This window comes from Macaca mulatta, chromosome 5 (assembly GCF_049350105.2).
Source record: "Macaca mulatta isolate MMU2019108-1 chromosome 5, T2T-MMU8v2.0, whole genome shotgun sequence".
NCBI lineage: Eukaryota > Metazoa > Chordata > Mammalia > Primates > Cercopithecidae > Macaca > Macaca mulatta.
Genome location: NC_133410.1, coordinates 96,658,460 through 96,683,644, shown reverse-complemented (window position 1 = coordinate 96,683,644; position 25,185 = coordinate 96,658,460). Strand labels below are relative to the sequence as shown.

The 25,185-nt window shown below is 43.0% G+C and overlaps 1 protein-coding gene and 1 pseudogene across 3 annotated transcripts in view; one reads left to right on the top strand and one right to left on the bottom strand.

Moving 5' to 3' along the window:
• The window catches only part of HSD17B11 (hydroxysteroid 17-beta dehydrogenase 11), a 69,354-nt gene extending 44,388 nt beyond the window's left edge, over positions 1-24,966 (top strand). For both annotated transcript variants that reach the window (NM_001257582.1, XM_015138742.3), the window contains 2 exon segments: positions 20,954-21,070; positions 24,211-24,966. In NM_001257582.1, coding sequence (NP_001244511.1) covers positions 20,954-21,070; positions 24,211-24,301 — 208 coding nt within the window. In that variant the 3' untranslated portion in view covers positions 24,302-24,966.
• LOC144341030 (endogenous retrovirus group K member 18 Env polyprotein pseudogene) lies at positions 9,868-17,422 on the bottom strand (annotated as a pseudogene). Its single transcript, XR_013417604.1, has 3 exons — positions 16,901-17,422; positions 13,650-13,917; positions 9,868-12,973 (listed from the first exon to the last, which is right to left on the bottom strand). The product of XR_013417604.1 is annotated as an endogenous retrovirus group K member 18 Env polyprotein pseudogene (transcript).
• Positions 24,967-25,185: the final 219 nt, after the last annotated feature.

Sequence of the window (25,185 nt, the reverse complement as noted above, 5' to 3'; positions counted from 1 at the left end):
AAAATTAGCTGGTCGTGGTGGCACACACCTGTAATCCAAGCTACTTGGGAGGCTGAGGCAGGAGAATTGCTTGAGCCTGGGAGGCGGAGATTGCAGTGAGCTGAGATCGTACCATTGCACTCCAGCCTGGCTGATAGAGCGAGACTCTGTCTCAAAAAAAAGGAGTTGAAATGTTTTCCCCAAAATTACTCATTACTTAAGTGGTTAAAGTAGGTCATCAAATACAATCCTTCAGACTGAAAAAACTCTTTCCCCTTCAGTATTTCTGTACCCCAACATGCACCCTCCTTTCCCACCCCAGCAGATTGGCCTGCAGTGCTTTTGGATAGTTTCTACAAAATCCATTAAGAATATTTGTTTAATAGGATTTGTAACTCTCATTAACTTTAGCATATCAGGAGAAAAAATGTTTCCACATACCGACATTTAATAAGATATTATTTTGCTAAGAAATTGAGTTTTTTCTGAAAGCCTTTGCTTTTGGCTTTTAAAATTATGATACTGAACAGTCATTATATTTCAATGAGAAGTTATCTGACAGGGGCTAAAAACCTTAGGTAAAGAAATCAGGTACACTAGAAAAGTTTGGTGAATGCAGCACCGCTTGATAGGTAGGTTAGCAAAGCCACAGTGTGGATGAGAGAGTGCTCTATTTACACAGATATTTATAAGCTTTCATGGAGCTTGAGAATATTGAAGTCTGGTAGCAATGTGCTACAAAGTGAATTTCCCTCTAAATGCTTTTCAAGGCATAGCATCCTTCAGTTTCTGGATTCATCCTCCTTGATACCCCTACCTGTTTACGCTGCAAGCTTCCATTGCCTTTGATTTTTTGCTTCTGTTAGGCCAAAAGCCATTGATTTCATTATTACATCTCCTCTCCTGTCAAATCTCCAAGATTTTCACGTGTAATACTATTGCTTCAAGGTCCCATGGTGAACACAATATTCTAATAAATGAATGAACTGTGCTGAGAATTAAAGCTTATATATTTTTAAGCTCTACTCTCCTTCATGGATCCAATAATCATGCTCACTTTTAAATACAATATTATACTTCTCAGTTGTCCCAATTTTACTTCAAAACATGTATTTTTTTTTCTGAATGAATTATTCTTTATTTTTTTCTAAAGAATTTCATCCAGTTTTGTTGTTTTTTTTTTGAGATGAGATCTCACCATCTTGCCCAGGCTGGTTTCCAACTCCTGGGCTCAAGTGATCCTCCTGCCTCAGACTCTCAGAGTGCTAGGGTTACAGGCATGAGTCACTCTGCCTGGCACCTCCGCACATCCAGTACTTTTTGTCTCACTTCTTTTTTTTTTTTTTTTTTTTGAGACGAAATTTCACTTTGTCGCCCAGGCTGGGGTGCAGTGGCACGATCTTGGCTTACTACAATCTCTGCCTCCCGGGTTCAAGTGATTCTCCTGCCTCAGCCTCCCGAGTAGCTGGAATTACAGGTGCCTGCCACCATGCCTGGCTAATTTTGTATTTTTAGTAGAGATGGGGTTTCATAATGTTGGCCAGGCTGGTCTCAAACTCCTGACCTCAAGTGATCTGCTTGCCTTGACCTCCCAAAGTGCTGGGATTACAGGCATTGAGCACCACGCCTGGTGTCTCACTTCTTTTAACTAGACACACACGTTAAAAATATGCCTCCCCAAAATGTTAGCCACCCAGATAGTTTAGTGGCATGGCAAATTTCATGAGTACATTTAATTATGTATCATTTTTTTCTAAGTCATTAATAAAATGTTAAAAAAATCTCAGTACCAACTCTTGTGCAGCTCCTCTCTAAGTGCACTTCTGTAACTGATTTTTTTTTAAAGCCACTTATCTATTTATTTATTTAGAGACAGGATCTAGCTCTGTCTCTAAATAAATAAGGCTGGAGTGCAGTGGAACAATCATGGCCCACTGTGGCCTCGACCTCCCAGGCTCAAGGGATCCTCTAGCCTCAGCCTCCTGAGTAGCTAGCACTACAGGAGTGCACCACCACTCTTGGCTAATTTTCTTTTGTATTTCTCTGTAGAGACACAATTTTGCCATGATGGTTAGGCTGGTCTTGAAATCCTGGGCTCAAGCACTCCACCCGCCTCAGCCTCCCAAAGTGCTGGGATTACAGGCCTGAACCATCACCCCCAGCCTAAAAGCCACTTTTTGGGGGCCACTTGCTAGTCTGTGGTACTGTTATGCCCAGACCGTTTATTCCCCGAAGAAGACCACCAGAGTCCAGAGTCAAAGCTAAGCAGCGAGGATCTTTATTACAGGTTCGAACCTGGAACTCTCCCTCGCTCGTGAAACGAGACAGGCAGGAGAGAGTTCCCCTCCTGAGCTCCGAACAGTGTTATATATTCTAAGAACAGTGGGCATAGAATTATTATACAAATCAGATGTATGATTGGCTAGTGTTTGAACAAGGCGATTTGGCTAACTATGATTGGTTCCCGCCATATCTGATATCTCGGTTCAACTCTTGAGGCGGGAGAGCAGTTTTACACAAAGGCAGTTAATTATATTGCGTCAGGTTGCACAACCGGTTTATGGCAGCATGAGTTTATCTTACTTAAACACGTCTTGTGACCCGGCCTCAGAAAGAAAAACAGGTACTTACAGAACTTACGAAATCTCTGGTACGTGCAGCGATTAGAGAGCAGAACAAAGGGTTTAGCAATAGGGTGTAGCGGGAGAGTGGGTACGCATTTTTGTGTTTTTGTGTCCCTTCATTTCCCCCTCTCATAAGTAACTGGACGTCCAATCTTGGATTTCTAGAGTCTTGAGGAGGTTAGACTTTCTCGGGTATTCGTCCCATACCCTGGCTGAGTGCATCTTACAATAGTGGTATGGGCAGCCTGCATTCTGGTGCCACCAATAATTTTTACAATTATATTCAGTCTGATCATATTCAAAACAGATCATGGGTATCCCCGGTTGGACAATCTGGAACTTAGTGAAATTGAGGTAAATTGGAATATTGCACCCGGAGTGGGGGCAGTCTGCACTAGCTAGCAGTTTACCTGCCTGGGGGGTTTCCCTGGGGTGAGTTTTGTTCTCATAGAGCCAGAACCTCCAGACATAGGGATTAGACGGCGCAGTAGTGAGGAAAGTCAGATGCATGAGGCATAAAAGCATAGGTAAGCTAGACATGGTTATGGCTGTGGGGATGACGGCGCAGGGTTAGCTTTAAGGGATTGTTTTTAGCTTTGTCTACAGTCCATGTAACCGGTGCTCCAGACGGCCCGAGAAGGTCAGATGTTGGGTCCACTGGTTTGACGTGTGTGTAGTGGATCCATGAAGCGATGCCTTCTACCTTGAGAGCGGTGGGAGTAGTCAGGAGTACTTGCAGTGGTCCTTTCCACCTGGGTTGAAGAGTTTCTTGCCGGTGGCGCTTGACTAGGACCCAGTCTCCTGGCTGGAACAGATGGGGCGTCAGTGGAGGTCTTGCTTCATACAGTTCTCGTAGACTGGGCCAAATTTCCTGGTGAATTTTCTGTAAGGCTTGTAAGGAGAACAAGAGCTCAGAGACATTTTCAGTTTCAGGTTTGAGTAAGTCATCTTTTAGACTGGGGACCAGGGGTGGGGGTCTGCCATACATGATTTCATATGGTGTGAGGCCCAGTCTGTAAGGGGTATTTTGGGCCTGGAACAGAGCATAGGGGAGAAGTACTACCCAATTAGCACCAGTCTCCATGGTCAACTTAGTTAAGGTCTCTTTTAGAGTCCGATTCATCCTTTCTACCTGTCCTGAGCTCTGGGGCCTATAAGCACAATGTAATTTCCAATTTGTCCTGAGAATGGAAGCCAAATCCTGACTTACCCTAGCAACGAAGGCTGGTCCATTGTCTGACCCTATCTGGACGGGAAAGCCATACCTGGGGAGGATTTCTTCCAAAATTTTCTTTGCTACAACCTGAGCAGTTTCTCTCTTAGTTGGGAACGTTTCTGTCCATCCTGAAAAAGTATCTACAAAGACAAGTAAGTACTGATACCCATATTTTCCAGGCTTTATCTCAGTAAAGTCTATTTCCCAATAGACGCCTGGCCTAGTCCCTCTACACCTAATTCCTGCAGCGGTCTGGGTTTGGGGGCAAGCGTTGTTCAGTTGGCAGGCTTTGCAATTTGTTGTGACATTGCTGGCCAGTTCAGCTATGTGCCTGATTCTGAACCTGGCGTGCCTGATTAAGTCTATCATTTGCCGGGCACCCAGGTGGGTTGTCCGGTGGATATGTTCCAACACTTGCCATCCTAATTTTTCTGGTAGGATGGTTTGGTCATTTACATCAGTCCACCACCCATTTTTAACCTGTTTCAGGGGAAGTGTGTCCATCCATTTGCGATCCTGTTCGGTATATTCGGGAAAACATGGCAAATTTCACGGGCCAGGATCAGGGAGCTGGAGCGTGAGGAGCTGACTGGGAGCTTTTGCTATGCTCCTTGCGGTTTGGTCGGCTAAGAAGTTGCCTCGAGCAATTGGCGTAGTTGGTTTCTGATGCCCAGGGCAATGTACGATAGCCAATTTCTTTGGTTTCCACAAAGCAGTTAATAGAGCTAGGATCTCTTGCTTGTTTTTTATTTCTTTGCCTTCAGCTGTTAATAGTCCCTTCTGTCTGTAGATGGCCCCATGTATGTGCACAGTAGCGAAAGCATAGCGGCTATCCGTGTATACTGTTAGTTTTTTCTTTGCCCCTAGGGTGAGGGCCTGTGTGAGTGCTATCAGTTCGGCTCTTTGGGCAGATGTCCCTGGAGGCAAGGGTTCCGCCCAGATTACCTCAGTCTCTGACGTTACAGCCGCTCCTGCATACCGCTGGCCTTGGTGGATGTAGCTGCTGCCATCAGTGAACCAGATGAGTTCTGTGTCGGGGAGCGGACAATCTTGCAGGTCCTCCCACACCCCATGCACCTGAGCCAGTATCTCAGTGCACTCATGGGACGGGGCGTCCAAGTCTGGATTTGGCAGCAGTGAAGCAGGGTTTAAAGAGGTTGGGGGCAGAAAAGTTATTCTGAGGGGGTTTAACAGCAATCCTTGATAGTGGGTGAGCCGGGCGTTACTTATCCATCGGTCCAGCGGCTGCTGGAGGACGCCTTCAATGGCATGTGGGGTTATAACGCGCAACTCTTGCCCCATGATAAGTTTATCAGCATCTCGGACCATTAGGGCGGTCGCCGCGATTATCCGGAGGCAGGGTGGCCAGCCAGCAGCCACTGAATCTAATTTTTTTGACAAATAGGCAGCTGGCCTCTGCCAGGGGCCTAGGTACTGTGTTAACACAGCTTTTGCAACACCCTTACTTTCATCCACATATAAGTGGAAGGGCTTGGAGACATCAGGGAGCCCCAGCGCGGGGGCTGATAACAAGGCAGTTTTGATTTGTTGAAAGGCCAGCTCAGCCTCTTCCGTCCAATTGAAGGGCTGCCATTCCTTTGTTGCCTGGTATAGGGGCTTGGCTAACTCAGTGAATCCGGGTATCCATAACCTACAGAACCCTGCTGACCCCAGGAATTCCCTCACTTGCCATGTCGACTGGGGTCTAGGGATGCGTAGGACTGTTTCCTTTCGGGCTTTGGTTAGCCAGCGTTGCCCCCCTTTTAATAGGTACCCTAGATAAGTTACCTCCGACTTGCAGATCTGAACCTTTGTTGCTGAGGCTCGGTAGCCTAGCTCCCCCAGAGTCTTTAAGAGGTCTTCAGTCCCTTGAACACAAGTTTTCGGGGACTCAGCCGCTATTAAGAGATCATCAACATACTGCAAAAGAGTTATTTCAGGGTGTTGCCACCGGTACTCACCCAGATCTTCATGAAGGGCTTCATCGAACAGGGTTGGTGAATTCTTGAACCCTTGTGGCAGCCTAGTCCATGTTAGCTGACCATTGATGCCCCTCTCAGGATCCGTCCATTGAAATGCAAAGAGTTCTTGACTTTTGGGAGCCAGAGGAAGGCTGAAGAAAGCATCTTTTAAATCAAGAACGGTATACCACTGTTTTTCGGGATGTAAGGCACTCAGAAGGGTGTATGGATTGGGCACAGTGGGATGTATGTCCATGACCCTTTTATTAACTTCTCTTAAATCCTGTACTGGCCTGTAGTCCGTACTGTTGGGTTTACGTACAGGTAACAGTGGAGTATTCCAGGATGAGTGGCAAGCCCGTAGGACTCCTTGGTCTAGGAGTCGGCGGATATGGGGCATAATTCCTTCTCTTGCCTCCAGAGGCATAGGATATTGCCGAACCCGAACCGGGTCCGTCCCTGGCTTAACTTCCACAAATATGGCAGGTCGATGTTTAGCTAGCCCCAAGCCCCCAGTTTCTCCCCACGCTTCAGGGAAACGCTGGAGCCAAGCGTCAATTTCCTGATCGGGGGGCTTTTGCTCTTGATGGAGTCTATACTCATCTTCTAAGGTGACAGTCAGGATAGATATTGGCCTGTTTTTGGAATCAGTTATCTTGGGCCCTTCTGGCTCAAAGTGGATTTGGGCCCCCATTTTTGTTAGCAAGTCCCTCCCTAGTAGAGGACAGGGGCTCTCTGGGATGACTAGGAAGGAATGGGAGACTTTCCCCGTTCCTAAGTCTACAGTCCTCTGGGGTTGTCCAGGGGTATTTTTTGATGCCTGTGGCCCCGTGCACCCAGGATGTTTTCTTAGACATATTTCCAATTGGTTTGGTTAGGACTGAGCGTTCCGCCCCAGTATTGACCAACAAGCGAACTGGGGACCCCTCCACTTGCAAAGTTACCCTGGGTTCGGGGAGGGGGTCCAAACCCCGTCCTCCCTAGTCAGAGTCCTGGGTAACGAGTACGGAGGTAGGGTTAGCTGGTCTCCGTTTCTTCGGGCAGTCTTTAATCCAGTGTCCACGTTCTTTGCAATAAGCACACTGATCCTTTTCTAATCCTTGCCTAGAGCCTTGCTTTTTCTGTTTTCTGCTTTGGCCATTCCCTGCCTGGGGGAAAGCTGCTACTAAGACTTTGGTCATTTCTTTGGTTGCCTTGAACTGTTTTTCTTCTGGAGTATCCCTGTTATTATAAACTCGCTGGGCCATCTGAAGGAGGTCCTGAATCTGCTTTCCCTCTAAACCTTCTAATTTCTGGAGTTTTCTTTTAATATCTGGTGCTGCCTGGTTTACAAAGGACATTACTACCGCAGCCTGATTTTCCGGTGCTTCCGGGTCCATAGGGGTAAACTGTCTGAAGGCTTCCATTAATCTCTCTAAATATACAGTGGGACTTTCTGTCTTACCTTGTAACACAGAATATACTTTAGCCAAATTGGTGGGCTTGCGAGCTGCAGCCCGGAGACCCGCCATTAGAGTCTGGCGATAAATGAGCAGTCGTCCCCTACCTTCTGCCGTGTTGTAGTCCCATCTGGGCCGGGTCAAAGGAAAAGCCGCATTAATGAGGTCAGGATTCGCAGTTGGCTGACCGTCATCTCTTGGAACTAGCTTTCTGGCCTCAACTTGGATTCTTTCCTGCTCCTCCGTCGTGAACAGGATTCGGAGGAGCTGTTGACAGTCATCCCAGGTCGGCTGGTGAGTAAACATAACACTGTCTAACAACGAGGTTAGATCTTTGGGATTATCTGAGAACCGAGCATTTTGGGACTTCCAATTGTATAAATCACTAGTGGAGAAAGGCCAATACATGAGACGGGAGAGCCTGGTATTATGGAGCGATCCTATTTCTCTGAGAGGCAGGGCTACAGTGGAGTCAGGGAGTCGGGAAGCTTGGTCCCGCTGTACGCGGCCTTGTGTTCGGCCGGCCGGCCCCCCTGGGTTACTTTCGCTCTCGGCTGCTTCCGCTTCTCGGTTTCCCTCTACGGACGTACCACCCTGGGGGACTGGGTCCTGCGGGATAAGGTGTGGATATGGTGGGGGAAGTGTGGATTCTAACGTTAGGGGGTCCTGGCTGTCTGGCAGTACAGGGGCCGAGGGAGCAGAGGGAGTCCTTTGTCTTGTAGGTCACGTTACTAGGACCTTGCATGGCTCAGGGATGAATGGAGTTACCCAGGGCGGTGGGTTTTCCACAAGATCCTGCCACACTAGAATATAAGGAATTTGATCAGGATGTCCTGACTGCCCTGGCAGGAAAATCTTAGTTTTTACTTTAGTAATAATAGAGAGACAGAAAGTTCCTTTGGAGGGCCACCCTACGCCGAAAGAGGGCCACTCCGAACGGCAGAAAGTAACTAGCTTTCCTTTCTTTAATTCTACGCTTAAGTTACGCCCCTGAGCCGTCACATCTTTGAAATTGGTAACAAGGAGTGAGAGCGGCGTGCTCTGGTTGTTGCCCATCTTTGGACTGCTCCTACAAAGAGAAGGAGGGACGAAAATGAGTGTGAAGCAGAGGGAAGTATCTGACAGGTCCGGTCCTGGAAGGGGAAGAAAAGGTTTTATGTTTCGTTTTGGACTTACACTTAACACTTAACAATAACGGACAGACAGTGATAAACGATGAGCCTTTGCGAGCGCGTGTCGGACTTCCGACCTGAGTCAGACGGGGCAACCAAGAATGGAGGCCCCCAGATGGGCACTGGGGGACGTCTCCCACCAGTCCTGAGTGGCTGTCTTTTAGCGCGTCCGCCAAGACCGTGCCATTTACAGAACAGACCAATACAGACTACAGATTACGGATTTCGCGAAATTTCAGGGAGACAGACAGAGATTAAGACAGAGACAGAGACAAAGCCTGCTTACCTACAGATTAAGATCCATTGACTTGGAGGTCTGGTGGGCTTGGGGGAAATCCCGGACGAGCCCCCATTTGTTATGCCCAGACCGTTTATTCCCTGAAGAAGACCACCAGAGTCCAGAGTCAAAGCTAAGCAGCGAGGATCTTTATTACAGGTTCGAACCTGGAACTCTCACTCGCTCGTGAAACGAGACAGGCAGGAGAGAGTTCCCCTCCTGAGCTCCGAACAGTGTTATATATTCTAAGAACAGTGGGCATAGAATTATTATACAAATCAGATGTATGATTGGCTAGTGTTTGAACAAGGCGATTTGGCTAACTATGATTGGTTCCCGCCATATCTGATATCTCGGTTCAACCCTTGAGGCGGGAGAGCAGTTTTACACAAAGACAGTTAATTATATTGCGTCAGGTTGCACAACCAGTTTATGGCAGCATGAGTTTATCTTACTTAAACACGTCTTGTGACCCGGCCTCAGAAAGAAAAACAGGTACTTACAGAACTTACGAAATCTCTGGTACGTGCAGCGATTAGAGAGCAGAACAAAGGGTTTAGCAATAGGATGTAGCGGGAGAGCGGGTACGCATTTTTGTGTTTTTGTGTCCCTTCAGTACATATACTTGAGTGATTACATGGCAAAGATATAACACGGAACTAAGTAACAAAGCCAAAACCTAAGTGCAGTGGCTCACACCTATAATCCCAGCACTTTGGGAGGCCAAGGCTGGCAGATCACTTGAGCCCAAGAGCTCAAGACCAGCCTAGGCAATATGGTGAAACCCCATCTCTACTAAAAATACAAAAAATAGCCTGGAGTGGTGGCATACACCTGTAGTCCCAGTTACCTGAGGGGCCAAGGCAGGAGACTCGCTTGAACCCGGTAGGTGGAGGTTACAGTGAGCTGAGATCTCACCACTGCACTCCAGCCTGGGTGACAGAGTAAGACCTTGCCTCAAAAAATAAAAACAAAAAATAGCAACAAAAAACAAAGACCTAATAAATATAAGCATATCATGTGGAGATGAAGGGCCTAAAGGTGGGCATATACCTGTCATATTCTAATTCCTCTGATGCTTTAGGAATTGTTCACTAAAGAGACCGAGTATATAATAAAACTTGTATAATAGTATCTGATTTTTTTCCCAAGACTGCTTCAAGTTTAAAAGTAAACTTGTCAGACCTAATCTAGCTCAATTGTTTTTGAATCTTGGTTACTTCTATAATTCTTATTTGTGGACTTGAAGGGGTGGCCTGCCCCTCCACACCTGTGGGCGTTTCTCGTTAGGTGGAAGGAGAGACTTGAGAAAAGAAATGAGGCACAGAGACAAAGTGTGGAGAAAGAAAAAATGGGCCCAGGGGACTGGCACTCAGCATACAGAGGACCCGCGCCAGCACCAGTCTCTGAGTTCCCTCAGTATTTATTGCTCATTATCTTTACCATCTTAGAAAACGGAAGTGGCAGGATAATAGGATCATAGTAGGGAGAAGGTCAGCAGAAAGACATATGAATAAAGATCTCTGTGACATGAATAAGTTTAAGGAAAAGTGCTGTGCCTTGATGTGCGTATGCAAACATCTCCATAAACCTTTTTAGTGCATAAAGAGCAGCATTGCCACTAGCACGTCCCACCTTCAGCCCTAAGGCGGTTTTCTCCTTTCTCAGTAAACAGAACATACAATCGGGTTTTACACTGAGAAGTTCCATTGCCCAGGGACGGACAAGAGACAGATGCTTTTCTCTGTTTCAACTGCCAAGAGGCGTTCTTTCCTCTTATACTAGTCCTCCTCAGCACAGAGCCTTCACGGGTGTCAGGCTGGGGGACGATCAGGTCTTTCCCTTCCCACGAGGCCATATTTCAGACTATCACATGAGGAGAAACCTTGGACAATACCTAGCTTTCCTAGGCAGAAGTCCCTGCGACCTTTGGCAGTGTGCGTGCCCCTGGGTACTTGCGATTAAGAGAATGGTGATGACTTTTAGCCAGCATACTGCCTTCAGGCACTTGCTTAACAAAGCACACCCCGCACAGCCCCAAATCCGTTAAACCTTGAGTCACCACAGCACATGTCTCTTGCAAGGACAGGGTTGGGGGCAGGGTTACAGATTAACAGCATCTCAAATACAGAACAAAATGGAGTCTCTTATGTCTACTTCTTTCTATATATACACAGTAACAGTCTGATCTTACTTTTCCCCACATTTCCCCCTTTTCTTTCAACAAAACCGCCATCATCATCATGGCTCGTTCTCGATGGTCACTGTCTCTTTGGAACTGTTGGGTATACCTGCAGACTAACAGCAGACAGAACAGGCACACAAGGATTCATATGAAATCTACAATAGTAGTACTTCAGATGGTGTTAACCCAAGTGACAGGGTTAAGATTTGTGAGGCCATCAGCAACTCCTGCAATTGCCTCAGTTTCTGGTACCAACACAGAGATCACATACTTCTCAAGGTAATAAAATATCACAAAGCACGTGGAGCCAGGGTGAGATCACAGGACCACAGGATGGGGCAAAATTAAAATTAAAATTGCTAATGATATTTCAGGCACGCATTGTCATTGATAACATCTTATCAGGAAGCAGGGTTTGAGAGCAGACAACCTGTCTGACCAAAATTTATTAGGCGGGAATTTCCTCTTCCTAATAAGCCTGGGAGTGCTACAGGAGACGGGGGCTTATTTCATCCCTTCAGCTTCAACTGTAAAAGGCGGCACGCTTCCAAGGGGGTGGTTTATAGGCCTACCCTCAGAGCGCACTCTTTTTCTCAGGGATGTTCCTTGCTGAGAAAAAGAATTCAGCAATATTCCTCCTATTTGTTAAAGAAAAGAGAAGAAATATGCCTCTGTTCCAGCCAGTTCAAGGTTACCTCCCTTGTTCCCTGAATATCGCTGTTATCCTGTTCTGTTTTCAAGACACCCAGATTTCATACTGTTCAAACACACATGCTCTACAAACAATTTGTGCAGTTAACACAATCATCACAGGGGCCTGAGGTGACATATATCCTCCTCAGCTTACAAAGAAGATGATGGGATGAAGAGATTAAAGTAAAGACAGACATAGGAAATTATAAAAGTATTAATTTGGGGAACTAATAAATGTCCATGAAATCTTCACATTTTATGTTCTTCTGCTGTGGCTTCAGCGGGTCCCTCCATTCAGGGTCCCTAACTTCCTGCAACATCCTCTCGCCCTTTCCTTTTATATAAATGTGCCATGGCGATGAAGGCTTGTTCGTTCTCTCGATTTTGACGGAGGATTCTTTGACTGGTTTGGAACACTAAAAACAAGCCGATTAAACAGAGACACATAATTCCAAAATTTACTGCAGTAGAGCCCTCAATAGACGTAATCCAAGTCGTGGGGTTTAATCCATAAAGATTTTTTGCCACTTGATCTAATGCCTCAGCTCCAGGCACAATGGATAAGTGAGCTTGAGAGGCTTCAAAAATTTGTTCTTTTAATTTAGAAATGTCTAAAGTGAGATTATGTTCTCTTCCCTGTAGATCACATCTAACCATGTCCCAGTGATGTTCAGACTCATTATAAACTTGGGGTGTAATGCAAAACTCTGACGTATTCCAGTCACACTGTAACTGGAAATGATGATCTAAGCTCATGAGCCTGTCTCCCATCCAAATGACAGTTTGTCTAAGATCATTAATTTGATTTGCCAATTTTTGATCAATGCCAGATTGTGAATTCCACAATCTTGTAGAATTCTTTTGCCAATTGTCAACAAAGCTTACTGTCTGAACAGAAGAGTGCAATGCAACTCCTGCCACAGCGGCTGTAGCTGTGACTGCAATTAATCCCATAATCACTGCAATTAAAGTAAAAATGAATCTTTTGGATCTATTTAAAACGCCTTTTAATACTTCAGTCAAAATATGGATGGATAGCGAGGCCTCCCATGGTCGGTCCATGGACACAGGGATCCACATGCCTTCTCTTGCTCTCACTAGCAGAATACGGTGCTGCCAATTAAAAGTTGAATCAATACAAGTAAACAATCTGCAATTTTTACAAGTTATAGTTTGGGAGTCTGGTTTAATAACTGTATTTCCTATGACTAACATATAAGGGGGCTTTATACAACTTTGTAAAGGAACTGTTAGACTGGAATTTAGGTTGATAGAATAAAATGGCTTATGATCTCTTGTTTCTATAGTTTGATTTCCAGATCAAATTCTAAGGCGGTATAAAGCCACAGTAAGCCTCCATAATTTTGGATGTTCAGGACCAAAAACAGCACTTATTATTTTTGGTCTTGGAGTAGAGATTCCTTTTTCTCCCCATTCCCAAGGGTAAAGACTGTAATTTTTTGTGCTTATGTTCATCTGAACTTTCTGTTAAGTCACTATCAACAGTTGACTCACTTGTGCACTGGGACAGGATTGAGTTTGTCCTGTGACATTGTGGTAGAATTGACCTCAAGGGGCCCAATCTATAACAGCTCCGAATTGATTGTTTTGTAATATCACTGCACTATTGGCCACACATTTTTCCCAAACTAAATCTTTTGATTCTTTGGGAATTTCCTTGGGGCAAGGTCTCCCTTTTGGCCTAAATTTTAATGCTCTTTGATAGGAAAAGTCTTGTAAATAGTTTACCTGTGGTTTGAGTGACATTCCACTTACCATGTGATAAGTAAATCTACTGGTGGGACTGACAGTAGGTACTTCTACCAACCAATTTTGGATTGCAGGCATTAAACATCGTGGTGCTCTCCCTAGGCAAATAGGAGGATAACGATACCCAATGGAAATATTTATCATCATTCGTTCTTCCTCCAGTTTGGCAGGGCAGTGATCATCTGTGGGACCAGGTACCCACACACTATTATTAACATATACTTCAATAGGATTATCCATCCATGTGACTGCCCGAATTAAGGGCGGGAAAGGCACAGAGGCCCAGTAGGTATAATTAGCTGCAGCTGCTCCTGCAGGCATGGGGAGACTTACCACCGTTGATACAATCATTAAAGCTGCAAGCAGCATATTCTCTGGGGTTTGTGTCACCTTTGTGCTCACTAGGCTTTTTCCAGCTAACTGTGTCAGCTTCTTTAATTGTGCCCAGGTTGGCGGCTCCGCCTTCTTGGTACATGGCGACTTCATCTGTTCTTCTGATACTACCATTTTGTTCATCTTGCGCGTCAATGGTGCTCGATTGCGGTGTTTCCGTCTCCGTGGAGGCGCTTTTCTTTGCATCTCCAATGGGTTCATTGTAGAACTTCAAATGTTTAGTGGGTATCCAAGCAGGAAGCTGATTTTCTCCTGGTGAAACACAAGCAAAACCTCTTCCCCAGGTTATCACTTTCCCTATTTCCCATGTCTTATTTTTGTTGTCTTTCCACCAAATCAGTTTTCCTTCATGTGGGCTGTTCTTTTTACCAGTAAGATGTTCTACAGAAGTACTAGTCTGACTTCTATAAATGTTTAAAACATATAAAGTATAGAGTGCTAAATTAAGTTGCATCTGAGGAGTGGTACACTCCTTACTGTCTCCCCCTTCTTTTTGTTTAATTAACTGAGTTTTGAGTGTTCTATTAGTTCTTTCAACATGGCCTGTCCTTGGGAATTAGAAGGAATTCCTGTTTGTGTAATTTTCCACTGATTTAAGAATTTTTGTAAAGCTTTACTACAATATCCTGGTCCATTGTCAGTTTTAATTTTTTCTGGAACTCCCATTACAGCAAAACAAGATAATGAATGTTTTTTAACATGGGAAGTACTTTCTCCTGTCTAGCAGGTTGCCCATATGAAATGTGAATAAGTATCAACTGTTTCATGAACGTATGATAATTTTCCAAATGAAGGTACATGTGTAACATACATTTGCCATAATGCGTTAGGACACAGACCTCTGGGATTAACTCCTGCCTCTTGAGTGGGCAGGTGTAGGACTTAACATTGGGTGCAGGGTTGTACAATATCTTTTGCCTGTTTCCAAGTGACATCAAATTTGTTTTTTAACCCTGCTGCATTTACATGAGTTAAAACATGAAGTTCTTATGCTTTTATGAATGCAGATGATACTAGTAAGTCAGCTTGTTCATTTCCTTTAGTTAAAGGTCCTGGTAAATTAGTGTGTGCTCAAATACCAGTAATATAAAATGGGAAATTCCTTTTTCTTACAGTTTGTTGTAATAAATTGAACAGCTGGTTTAACTGATCATCCATGCTGTATTTAATTAGAGCTGTCTCAACATCCCTTGTAGCCTGTACTACATATGCAGAATCTGATACAATATTAACAGGTTGATTACAATCTTGTAACACTGTAATGACTGCAACCAACTCTGCCCAATATCGATTGATATTGAGTTTTGATTACTCGCTCTTTTGGCCCTGTGTAAGCTGCTTTTCCATTGCTGGAACCATCAGTAAATACTGTCAGAGCATTTTCTAAAGGTTCATGTCTGGTAATTTTAGGTAAAATCCAAGTAGTCAATTTTAAAAACTGGAAGATTTTTGGTTTTGGGTAATGATTATCAATAATTCCCACAAAATCAACAAGACCAATCTGCCATGCACCAGAACTGATAAAGGCTTGTCTAACTTGTTCCTTGGTTAAAGGAACAACTATTTTGTCTGGGTCATTTCCACACAATTTTATTATTCGTAATCTTGCCTGACCAATTAATGTAGCTATTTGATCCAAGTACAACGTAAAAGTCTTAATTGTACTCTGAGGAAGGAACGACCACTCCACAAGATCAGTATTTTGAACAATGCTGCCTGTTGGAGAATGTGCAGTAGCAAAAATCAAAAGTTGGAGTGGGGCTAAGGGATCTATTCTACTTATTTGCACTGACTGAATTTTTTCTTCCACTAATTTAATTTCTTTTGTTGCCTCTGGGGTTAATATTCTTTTACTGTTTAAGTCTGGGTCTCCTCTTAGGATAGAGAACAAATTTGACATGGCATAAGTAGGAATGCCTAGAGTTGGCCGAATCCAATTAATATCGCCTAGCAATTTCTGAAAGTCATTTAGTGTTTTTAATGTGTCTTATTTCTATTTTTTGTGGCTTAAATTTTCTAATTTCTATCTGCATCCCTAAATAATGAAAAGGAGTAGAGGTCTGAATCTTATCAGATGCTCTTGTCAGTCCAGCGTTGGCAACCTCTGCTTGCAGAAATGTGTAACAGTCAATTCATTTGTCTCTTGTTTGTGCAGCACATAAAATAGCATCAATATAGTGAATGATGTAACAATCGGAACATTTGTCTCTAACTGGTTGAAGAACTTGACCTACGAAAGTTTAACAAATAGTTGGACTATTAAGCATTCCCCGAGGTAACACTTTCCACTGAAACCTGGTGGCTGGTTCTTTATTATTTACGGCTGGTATAGTAAAAGCAAATTTTTCACAATCCTGCTCTGCCAGAGGAATGGTAAAAAAGCAGTCCTTCAGATCAATTAGAATTAAAGGCCAGTCTTTTGGAATCGTGGCTGGGGAGGGCAATCCGGGTTGAAGAGGCCCCATGGGTTGAATTACAGCATTTATGGCTCTTAAGTCGGTTAACATACGCCATCTGCCTGATTTTTTCTGAATTACAAATACAGGAGAATTCCAGGGCGAAAATGATGCCTCAGTGTGTCCCTTTTCTGACTGTTCCTTTGCTAATAAATGTAAAGCCTCCAATTTTTGTTTCGGTAGCGGCCACTGATTTACCCATACTTGTTTTTCTGTTTTCCAGGTTGATGGAATGGGTTTAGGAGGCTCTACAGTGGCCACCCCTAAAAAGGATACCCTATTCCTTTTCTTTCTTGATTTTCCTCAGTCCCAATTGGGACTTTAATGCCATTTTCATTTTTTCCCAATCCTTTTCCTGGTATATATCCCATCTTAGTCATGATTTTTTGACTCATGGGGCTGTATAATGGAGCTGGCATAATGATTTCTGCACCTCATTGTTGTAATAAATCTCGACCCCATAGATTAACAGGAATAGAAGTAATCACTGGCTGAACAGTACTTTCTTGATTACCTGGCCCTAAACGATGTAAAATCATAGTACTTTGATACACTTCTGAAGCTGTGCCTACGCCAACAAGTCTTGTAACAGCCTTTTGTTTAGGCCAATTTTTTCGCCACTGATTTAAAGCAATGACAGAGATATCTGCTCCAGTGTCTACCAACCCTTCAAACTGTTTTCCTTGAGTAATGGCCTTACTCAAGGCCAAGACAGGTCTGCTCTCAGAGACTTGCCTTTCCTGCCGGATCAGTGCTTCCAAACCCTCCTGTTCTTTTTACTTCACTGTTTCCAACTCTAACATAAGGTAGGAGTAATAATTGAGCAATCCTGTCTCCTGGACTGGCATTCCAAGGAATTGAGGAACTAATAACCAATTGAATTTCGCCTTTATAGTCTGAATCAGCCACACCAGTATGAATTTGAACTCCCTTTAGATTTAAACTTGATCTTCCTAAGATTAGTCCTACAGTCCCCTCAGGCAATGGGCCGTATACCCCTGTGGGGATTTTCTGTGGGCGCTCCCCTGGAAGCAGAGAGACTGCTTGTATGGTGCATAAATCTACTGCTGCACTGCCGCTTGTGGCAGGGGATAACTGCTGTATTGTGATAACTGGCTTATTCCCTGAGACACTTGTGACAGTGGGGGTTGTTGTTCCTGAAAACCCTGAGGAACAAAGGGCTGAATTGGGAATGCCCCAGTTTGTTGCGGGTCCTGAGGCTGGCCCCTCCTCTCGTTTCCGACAGTGGTTGCCCATTTTTATCAAATTTAGAATGACATTGATGACCCCAATGTTTTCCCTTTTTACATCTTGGACATAGGCCAGGTGGCTCTTTATCTGTTGTTGTAGTAGCTTGAGTAGTTACATTTTGTTTATCTGAGACTAGGCAATTCTTTTTTAAATGACCGATTTGACCACAGTTATAACATTTTCCCCCAAATGTTCTAACTTGTCCTCCTAAAGCAACTCCTGTGATTGCTTGAGCCATAGCATAGCTTTATGCATAGCTCCTGCAATTCCATCATAGGCTTTAAGGTACTCTGAGAGTACATCTGATCCTGCCAGGATGCTTCCTTTTAATGGCTTAATGGCTGATTGGCGTTTTCATATGTCATTAACTCCACTATGACCTTATGAGCATTCTCATCGGTAATTGACTTTTGAGCAGCATCTTGAAGCCTTGCTACAAAATCAGGATAGGGCTCTTTAGAGCCTTGTCTTACTGTATTGAACAAGGGGCAGGCGGTTCCTGGGTCTTGGATTTTCTCCCAGGCCCTAAGGCAGATAGCCCTAATTTGCTCAATGGCCTCATTTGGCATTATTACTTGTTGACTAGCAGTGCTCCAATTTTGACCTGTTCCCAATAGTTGATCTACGTCTATGTTAATTGGAGGATTGGCAGTCCTATGTCTTCGGACCTGTTCTTGTGCCCCATCAGTCCACCGAGTCTTAAATTGTAAAAATTGAGAGGGTGAGAGTGATGACTTTGCCAGAATCTCCCAATCATAAGGAATGAGTCTGTGTCCATGAGCAATGGAATCTAATAATGTTCTCATGTAAGGAGAGTTGGGTCCATACCGTTTTACTCCCTCTTTCATTTCTTTTAGCATTTTTATAGAAAAGGACTCATATCTGGCTTCAGCTACGGGAGGCTCTCCCTCTTGGGCCCCTACTCCAGATGGTCTTGTTTCTAATATTACTGGGAATTGCCACGCTTCAATATCTCCTTGTTTTCTTGCCTCATCAATAATTTTATGTAGTGCACTACCCTGTCCACTAGGCGGTGCTGTAGGATTAAGTCTCATGGTGGGCGGTTGAGGCTATAGTGCCCTGCACTGTGGCGCTGGAAGCATTCCTGGCTGTCCGTACGGATTTTCTGGGGACAGCCGATACTGAAGTTCGGCTGGCGGCCAGTATTGATAGGCTACTGGTGGCCGGGTCTTATTTTCTACCGGCTGATATTGTGGACATTGTATTTGGATTGGCATTGCCATGACAGAGACTCTATCTTTTTCTATTTGATCTTCTTTTGGTGTTTGTACTTGTTTAACGTGCATTTGAGGTTGTAAAGTTACAGGCATCTAAGCTGCTGTAAGAGGAGTTGGCCATTGTGGTTTAGACTCTGATGGCTCTGCTAATTCTGGACCTTTTTCTTCTAATTTTAACGTTTCAGGATATATCACCTCCTGTAATTGATTATCATCAACATTTTGCATTGACCAAGCCATTACCGGCTCTGCTACACATTTACAATGTGAACTTTCTGTTCCTTTCCGGGATTCTATCCCTGCCTCTTTTTGACAATCTACTGCACAGCTTTCAGGGACATAAGAAACTGAAACGCTATCTTCTTCTGTTTGAAACGGTTCTAAAGCTACTTTAATAATGACCCAATCATTCCATACTGTAAGTGGGATGATTTTACCTTCCCTGCTTGCTCGCTTTAATTCTTTGCCAATTTTTTCCCAGTCTTTTAGATCTCAAGTTCCCTGTTCTGGAAACCATGGGCAAAATTGTTCCATTGTTTGAAATAGTGTAATTAGATTTTTGGTAGAGACTTTAACTCCCCCTCTTCTTAAGAGAATTTTAATAAAGCTGCAATAAGAGGTGTATTTACTTTTGGTTTGCCCCATTGTTACCCTAGGTTCTTCTGAGCGCACAAGCTTACCTCAAGGCTGACTGTAGACATACTCAGGAGTCTCTCGTCAACTTTTCCTCAATGACCACTCTTGAGCGTACCTTCACCCTAGAGAAAAGCACCCACGTTGGGCACCAGATGAAGGGGTGGCCTGCCCCTCCACACCTGTGGGCGTTTCTCATTAGGTGGAAGGAGAGACTTGAGAAAAGAAATGAGGCAACAGAGGCAAAGTATAGAGAAAGAAAAAACGGGCCCAGGGGACCGTCGCTCAGCATACAGAGGACCTGCGCTGGCAACAGTCTCTGAGTTCCCTCAGTATTTATTGCTCATTATCTTTAACATCTTAGAAAAGGGAAGTGGCGGCCGGGCGCAGTGACTCAAGCCTGTAATCCCAGCACTTTGGGAGGCCGAGACGGGCGGATCACAAGGTCAGGAGATCAAGACCATCCTGGCTAACACGGTGAAACCCCATCTCTACTAAAAAAAATACAAAAAACTAGCCGGGCGAGGTGGCAGACACCTGTAGTCCCAGCTACTCGGGAGGCTGAGGCAAGAGAATGGCGTGAACCCAGGAGGCGGAGCTTGCAGTGAGCTGAGATCCGGCCACTGCACAAAAAAAAAAGGAAGTGGCAGGATAATAGGATCATCGTAGGGAGAAGGTCAGCAGAAAGACATAAATGAAGAGCTCTGTGACGTGAATAAGTTTAAGGAAAAGTGCTGTGCCTTGATGTGCATATGCAGACATCTCCATAAACCTTTTTAGTGCATAAAAAGCAGCATTGTCACTAGCACGTCCCACCTTCAGCCCTAAGGCGGTTTTCTCCTTTCTCAGTAAATAGAACATACAATCGAGTTTTACACTGAGATGTTCCATTGCCCAGGGACGGGCAAGAGACAGATGCTTTTCTCTATCTCAACTGCCAAGAGACGTTCTTTCCTCTTATACTAGTCCTCCTCGGCACAGACCCTTCATGAGTGTCAGGCTGGGGGACGATCAGGTCTTTCCCTTCCCACAAGGCCATATTTCAGACTATCACATGGGGAGAAACCTTGAACAATACCTAGCTTTCCTAGGCAGAGGTGACCTTCCCCCTGCATGTGTCCCTGGGTACTTGAGATTAAGAGAATGGTGATGACTTTAACCAGCAAGCTGCCTTCAGGCACTTGTTTAACAAAGCACACCCTGCACAGCCCCAAATCCATTAAACCTTGAGTCACCACAGCACATGTCTCTTGCAAGGTCAGGGTTAGGGGTAGGGTTACAGATTAACAGCATCTCAAATACAGAACAAAATGGAGTCTTTTGTGTCTACTTCTTTCTATATAGACCCAGTAGCAGTCTGATCTTTCTTTCTTTTCCCCACATAGAATAGGAATTATAATATTACCTTCGTAAGGTTATTGTCAGACTTCAATGGAATGACCTATGTAGAAAGTTTAGCAGTTTGTGGTACACGATAAGCACTAAGTGAATGATTGTTATTATCAATGGTAAAGTAGCTGCTATTTCTGAGCACCTTTACTAGGCTAGACACTACAAATCAGTTATGTTATGGTGTCTGTGCCATACTAAAGCTGTTTGTTAGCACCAAACTAAAGCTGAAGCCTTGGTGAAGTATTTTGTTTCTGAAGACTGCCTCTGATTTCAGTTTAGGACCCGCTCTGGAACCTGAGGAAGTGGTAAACAGGCTGATGAATGGGATTCTGACTGAGCAGAAAATGATTTTTATTCCATCTTCTATAGCTTTTTTAACAATATTGGAAAGGTAAGTGACAGTTACGTTTTTCAGCCTTAGAAATGAAAAAAGGTAAAATAAAAATTATCTATTACATTTTTTGCTGACATTTAAAATCAGGCAGTTGATAAAGTACAGTTAAATGGAATTGACTTAATAAAAATAGCAGGCTGAATAAAGATGTCATCAGTTTTTTTAAACCACGTGTGTTAATCATTGAGGCAAGACTGATACAGCTCCTGGGTGAATGAACTGGAATTTCCACACATTTTTACTTTTTGTAAAGAAAGAAATTTGTGTATTTCTGTAAGTCTTGTCTTATAAATGAATGACTCTGAAGAAGGATAGTTTTTCAGCATCTTTACATAATGGAATCATAGAACAATGATTAAAGGAGACCAGATTTAGGTTTTACGTATTTATTTAAAGATGCAACAGATAATCATTGAGCTTTTGTTTTGTGCAAAATCAGACTGACGTATATGAATTGCTTTTTTTTTTTTTTTATAATATTAGAAATTCTTGAGCCTTGCTTCTTCCAATGTGGTTCTTGGACTAGCAGCATCAGTATTACCTGGAACTTTGTTAGAAATATAGACTCTCCTCATCTCTTGAATCAGAATTTGCATCTCAATAAGTTCTCCTAGACGATTTGTATGCCTATTAAAATTTGAGCAGCACTTCTTTGGAGCAGTAACTCTCAACTTGGGTGCACACTGGAATTCACCTGGGAGGTTTAAGAAATGCCGGTGCCTGAGACCAACTCCCCTAAATTCTGATTGACTTGGTTTAGAGTGTGGCCTGGGCTTTGAGAGATAAAACAACTTTCTAGGTGATTCAGTTATTCAGCCAAGATTGGAAACCACTGGTTTCACTGGTTTCATCATAACACACTGCTTCATTCCTCATCTGGGAAAACTGTGTGGCAGTGAGGCTGGCCACATAAGGAGGGGAAAGGAGAGAGGTGCCTTAGGACAGCTGGGAGAAAAAGCCTCTTGCTGCCTGTCCTAGACTGGGCTTCTCCAAGTCAGTGGGATATCATAAGTACTTGGGAAGTGATCACTGAGTGCATACTTATGTAACGTGACAAGTATAGTGCCAGAAACATCATAGGTTTTAACCTGTTTACTCACCAAAGAGATCCTTGAGCTTTACTACCTAAACCTCCAAGGCATGTTCATCATAGTTTTTAGCAGAAAGGGCGAGAAAGCTTAACATATGTCACGCTTTTCATCTCTTGAGTTTTTTGCTCTTCGCATCAGTAATTCTCAATTAGAGGCTCTGGACCACTGTCTGTGGCAGCTGTCTATTAAAATACAGATTTCTGGTCCAACTCAAGCATCCATGTTAAAATCTTAACACAGCGCTTTAGAATATAACCCTGTGAAAGAAGGCATTTTGCCTATTTTTCATCACTGTATGCTTTGCATTTTGAAGAGTGCCTGACACTAAAATGTTTGTTGATTGAATAAATTAATTCTAGTTTCTAGACCTTTAAACATAAAGACTCAAAGTTTGTGCTCTGGAGTTGAATGAAGCTCTGGAGTTGAATGTGTTTGTGTGACTTGCTTGCAACATGAACATGGATGAGTTATTTTTAACTTATCTGAAGTTCAGTTTCTTTATCTGTAACATAGAGAAAACAATTGGACTGTATAGGGCTGAGATGAATAAATAAAATAATGCTCTTAAAGTACTCAGTGCTGGGTGCGGTGGCTCACGTCTATAATCCCAGCACTTTGAGAGGCTAAGGCAGGAGGAACGCTTGAGGTCAGGAGTTCAAGACAAGCCTGGGAAACATAATAAGACCTTGTCTCTACTAGAAATCAAAAACATTAGCCAGGCATGTTGGAACACACTTGTAGTACCAGCTACTTGGGAGGCTGAAGTGGGAGAATTGCCTGAGCCCGGGAAGTCGAGGCTGCAGTGAACCATGATCATGCCACTGCACTCCCTCTTGAGTAACAGAGCAAGCCAAGACCCTATCTCAAAAAAATAAAATAAAAAGTACTCAGAACACTGTAAGTACTCAATAAATGTTATATGCCACTGTTATTATAACTACTATTATTATTATCATTGCCCTAATTCTTGTTACGAGGTCACATTGGTGTCATATTTCCAAACCCTTTTTTCATGCCATCTAGGCAGATTTCTGTATATTATTATGTTGATTTATATATTCTGTTTTATTTTCTCCCAGACCCACTGGAATGTGACAAGTCCCTAAATGTTCTAAGTGTAGTGTCTGGAGAAAAAAGATGAGACCTGCTAGTGTCTGTCACCGTTTAAGACATTTTATTTTTTTTGGAGGGGGTGGGGGATGGAGTCTCACTCTGTTGCCCAGGCTGTAGTGCAGTGGCTCGATCTCGGCTCACTGCAGCCTCCTCCTCTCAGGTTCAAGCAATTATCCTGCCTTAGTCTCCTGAGTAGCTGGGACTACAGGTACCTGCCACCATGCCTGGCTAATTTTTGTATTTTTAGTAGAGACGGGGTTTCACCATGTTAGCCAGGATGATCTCGATCTCCTGACCTGGTGATCCACCCGCCTTGGCCTCCCAAAGTGCTAGGATTACAGGCGTGACCCACCGCACCCGGCCAAGACGTTTTATTTAATATAGTAACACATTGATTCCACAAAAGAACACTGAGGGATAAGTGTTAATTTTTCCATTTACACGTGAGGAATTTAAACTAAAAGGTTAAATAAGTGGTTCAGCATTATGCTCAAAACCAAATGCATTGTCTGCATTTTTATTTAGCAGTTCTACTTCCCCAGTCTCTTAGTGGAACATTTTAATAATATTCTGCATTATAAAGTATAAAATTAGTTCCTATTCTCATTTCCTTTTTAATGTTGGGTTTCTTTTTGTAAAGTCTTTAGTATCTCAACTATTCAGTTCGTATACCTCCTCTCTTAGATCTTTTGTTTCAAAAACTGACTACTTCAGGTTATTCTACTCTAAAGAAGGCTAAGCCTTCTTTTCCATTTGAAAACGAAATAGATTTAATGAGAAAGAATATATAGTAGTGACTCAGATTTAAGGTGCTTAATCTTATGTAAGATGAACACGATGATACATGATAACTTTAAAGTATTTCTAAAGAGGGTATTCTACAAATGCACTTAATATTAATTTTCTAATTATTTTCATATATTTTTCTTTTAGGATCCTTCCGGAGCGCTTCCTGGCAGTTTTAAAAAGAAAAATCAATATTAAGTTTGATGCAGTTATTGGATATAAAATGAAAGCGCAATAAGTGCCTAGTTTTCTGAAAACTGATTTACCAAGTTTAGGTTGATTCATCTAATAGTGTCAGAATTTTAATGTTTGAACTTTTGTTTTTTCTAATTATCCCCATTTCTCCAATATCACCTTTGAGGCTTTGGCAGTCTTCATTTACTACCACTTGTTCTTTAGCTAAAAGCTGATTATATATGATATAAACCGAGAAATACCTTTAGAGGTGACTTTAAGGAAAATGAAGAAAAAGAACCAAAATGACTTTATTAAAATAATTTCTAAGACTATTTGTGGCTCACCTGAAGGCTTTGCAAAATTTCTACCATAACTGTTTATTTAATATTTATTTTTATTTTTGATTGCACTTAAATTTTGTGGGATTTGTGTTTCTTTTTCTGTTCTACATAAAATCAGAAACTTCAAGCTCTCTAAATATAATGAAGGACTATATCTAGTGGCATTTCACAATGAATATCATGAGCTCTCAATGGGTAAGTTTCATCCTACCCATTACCACTCTGTTTCCTGAGAGATACCTCACATTCCAATGCCAGACATTTCTGCACAGGGAAGCTAGAGGTGGATACACATGTTGCAAGTATAAAAGCATCATTGGGATTTAAGGAGAATTGAGAGAATGTATCCACAAATGGCAGCAATAATAAATGGATCACACTTAAACTTTTTGTGTTTTCGTATTTTTGTTCCTAAACAGAACATAACTTAACCTTCAAATTAAAGGAAAACAAATTGTGTAATCTTTTTTTAAAAACTGGAAATTTCTTGGATGTGAGGCTCACTGAGATGGGACTATAAGATCAGATCTATAAATTTTAAAATTTAGTAGGTTAGGTTTCTTCTACTAAAGAAAAATATTTTCAAGACTATATCAAACACATC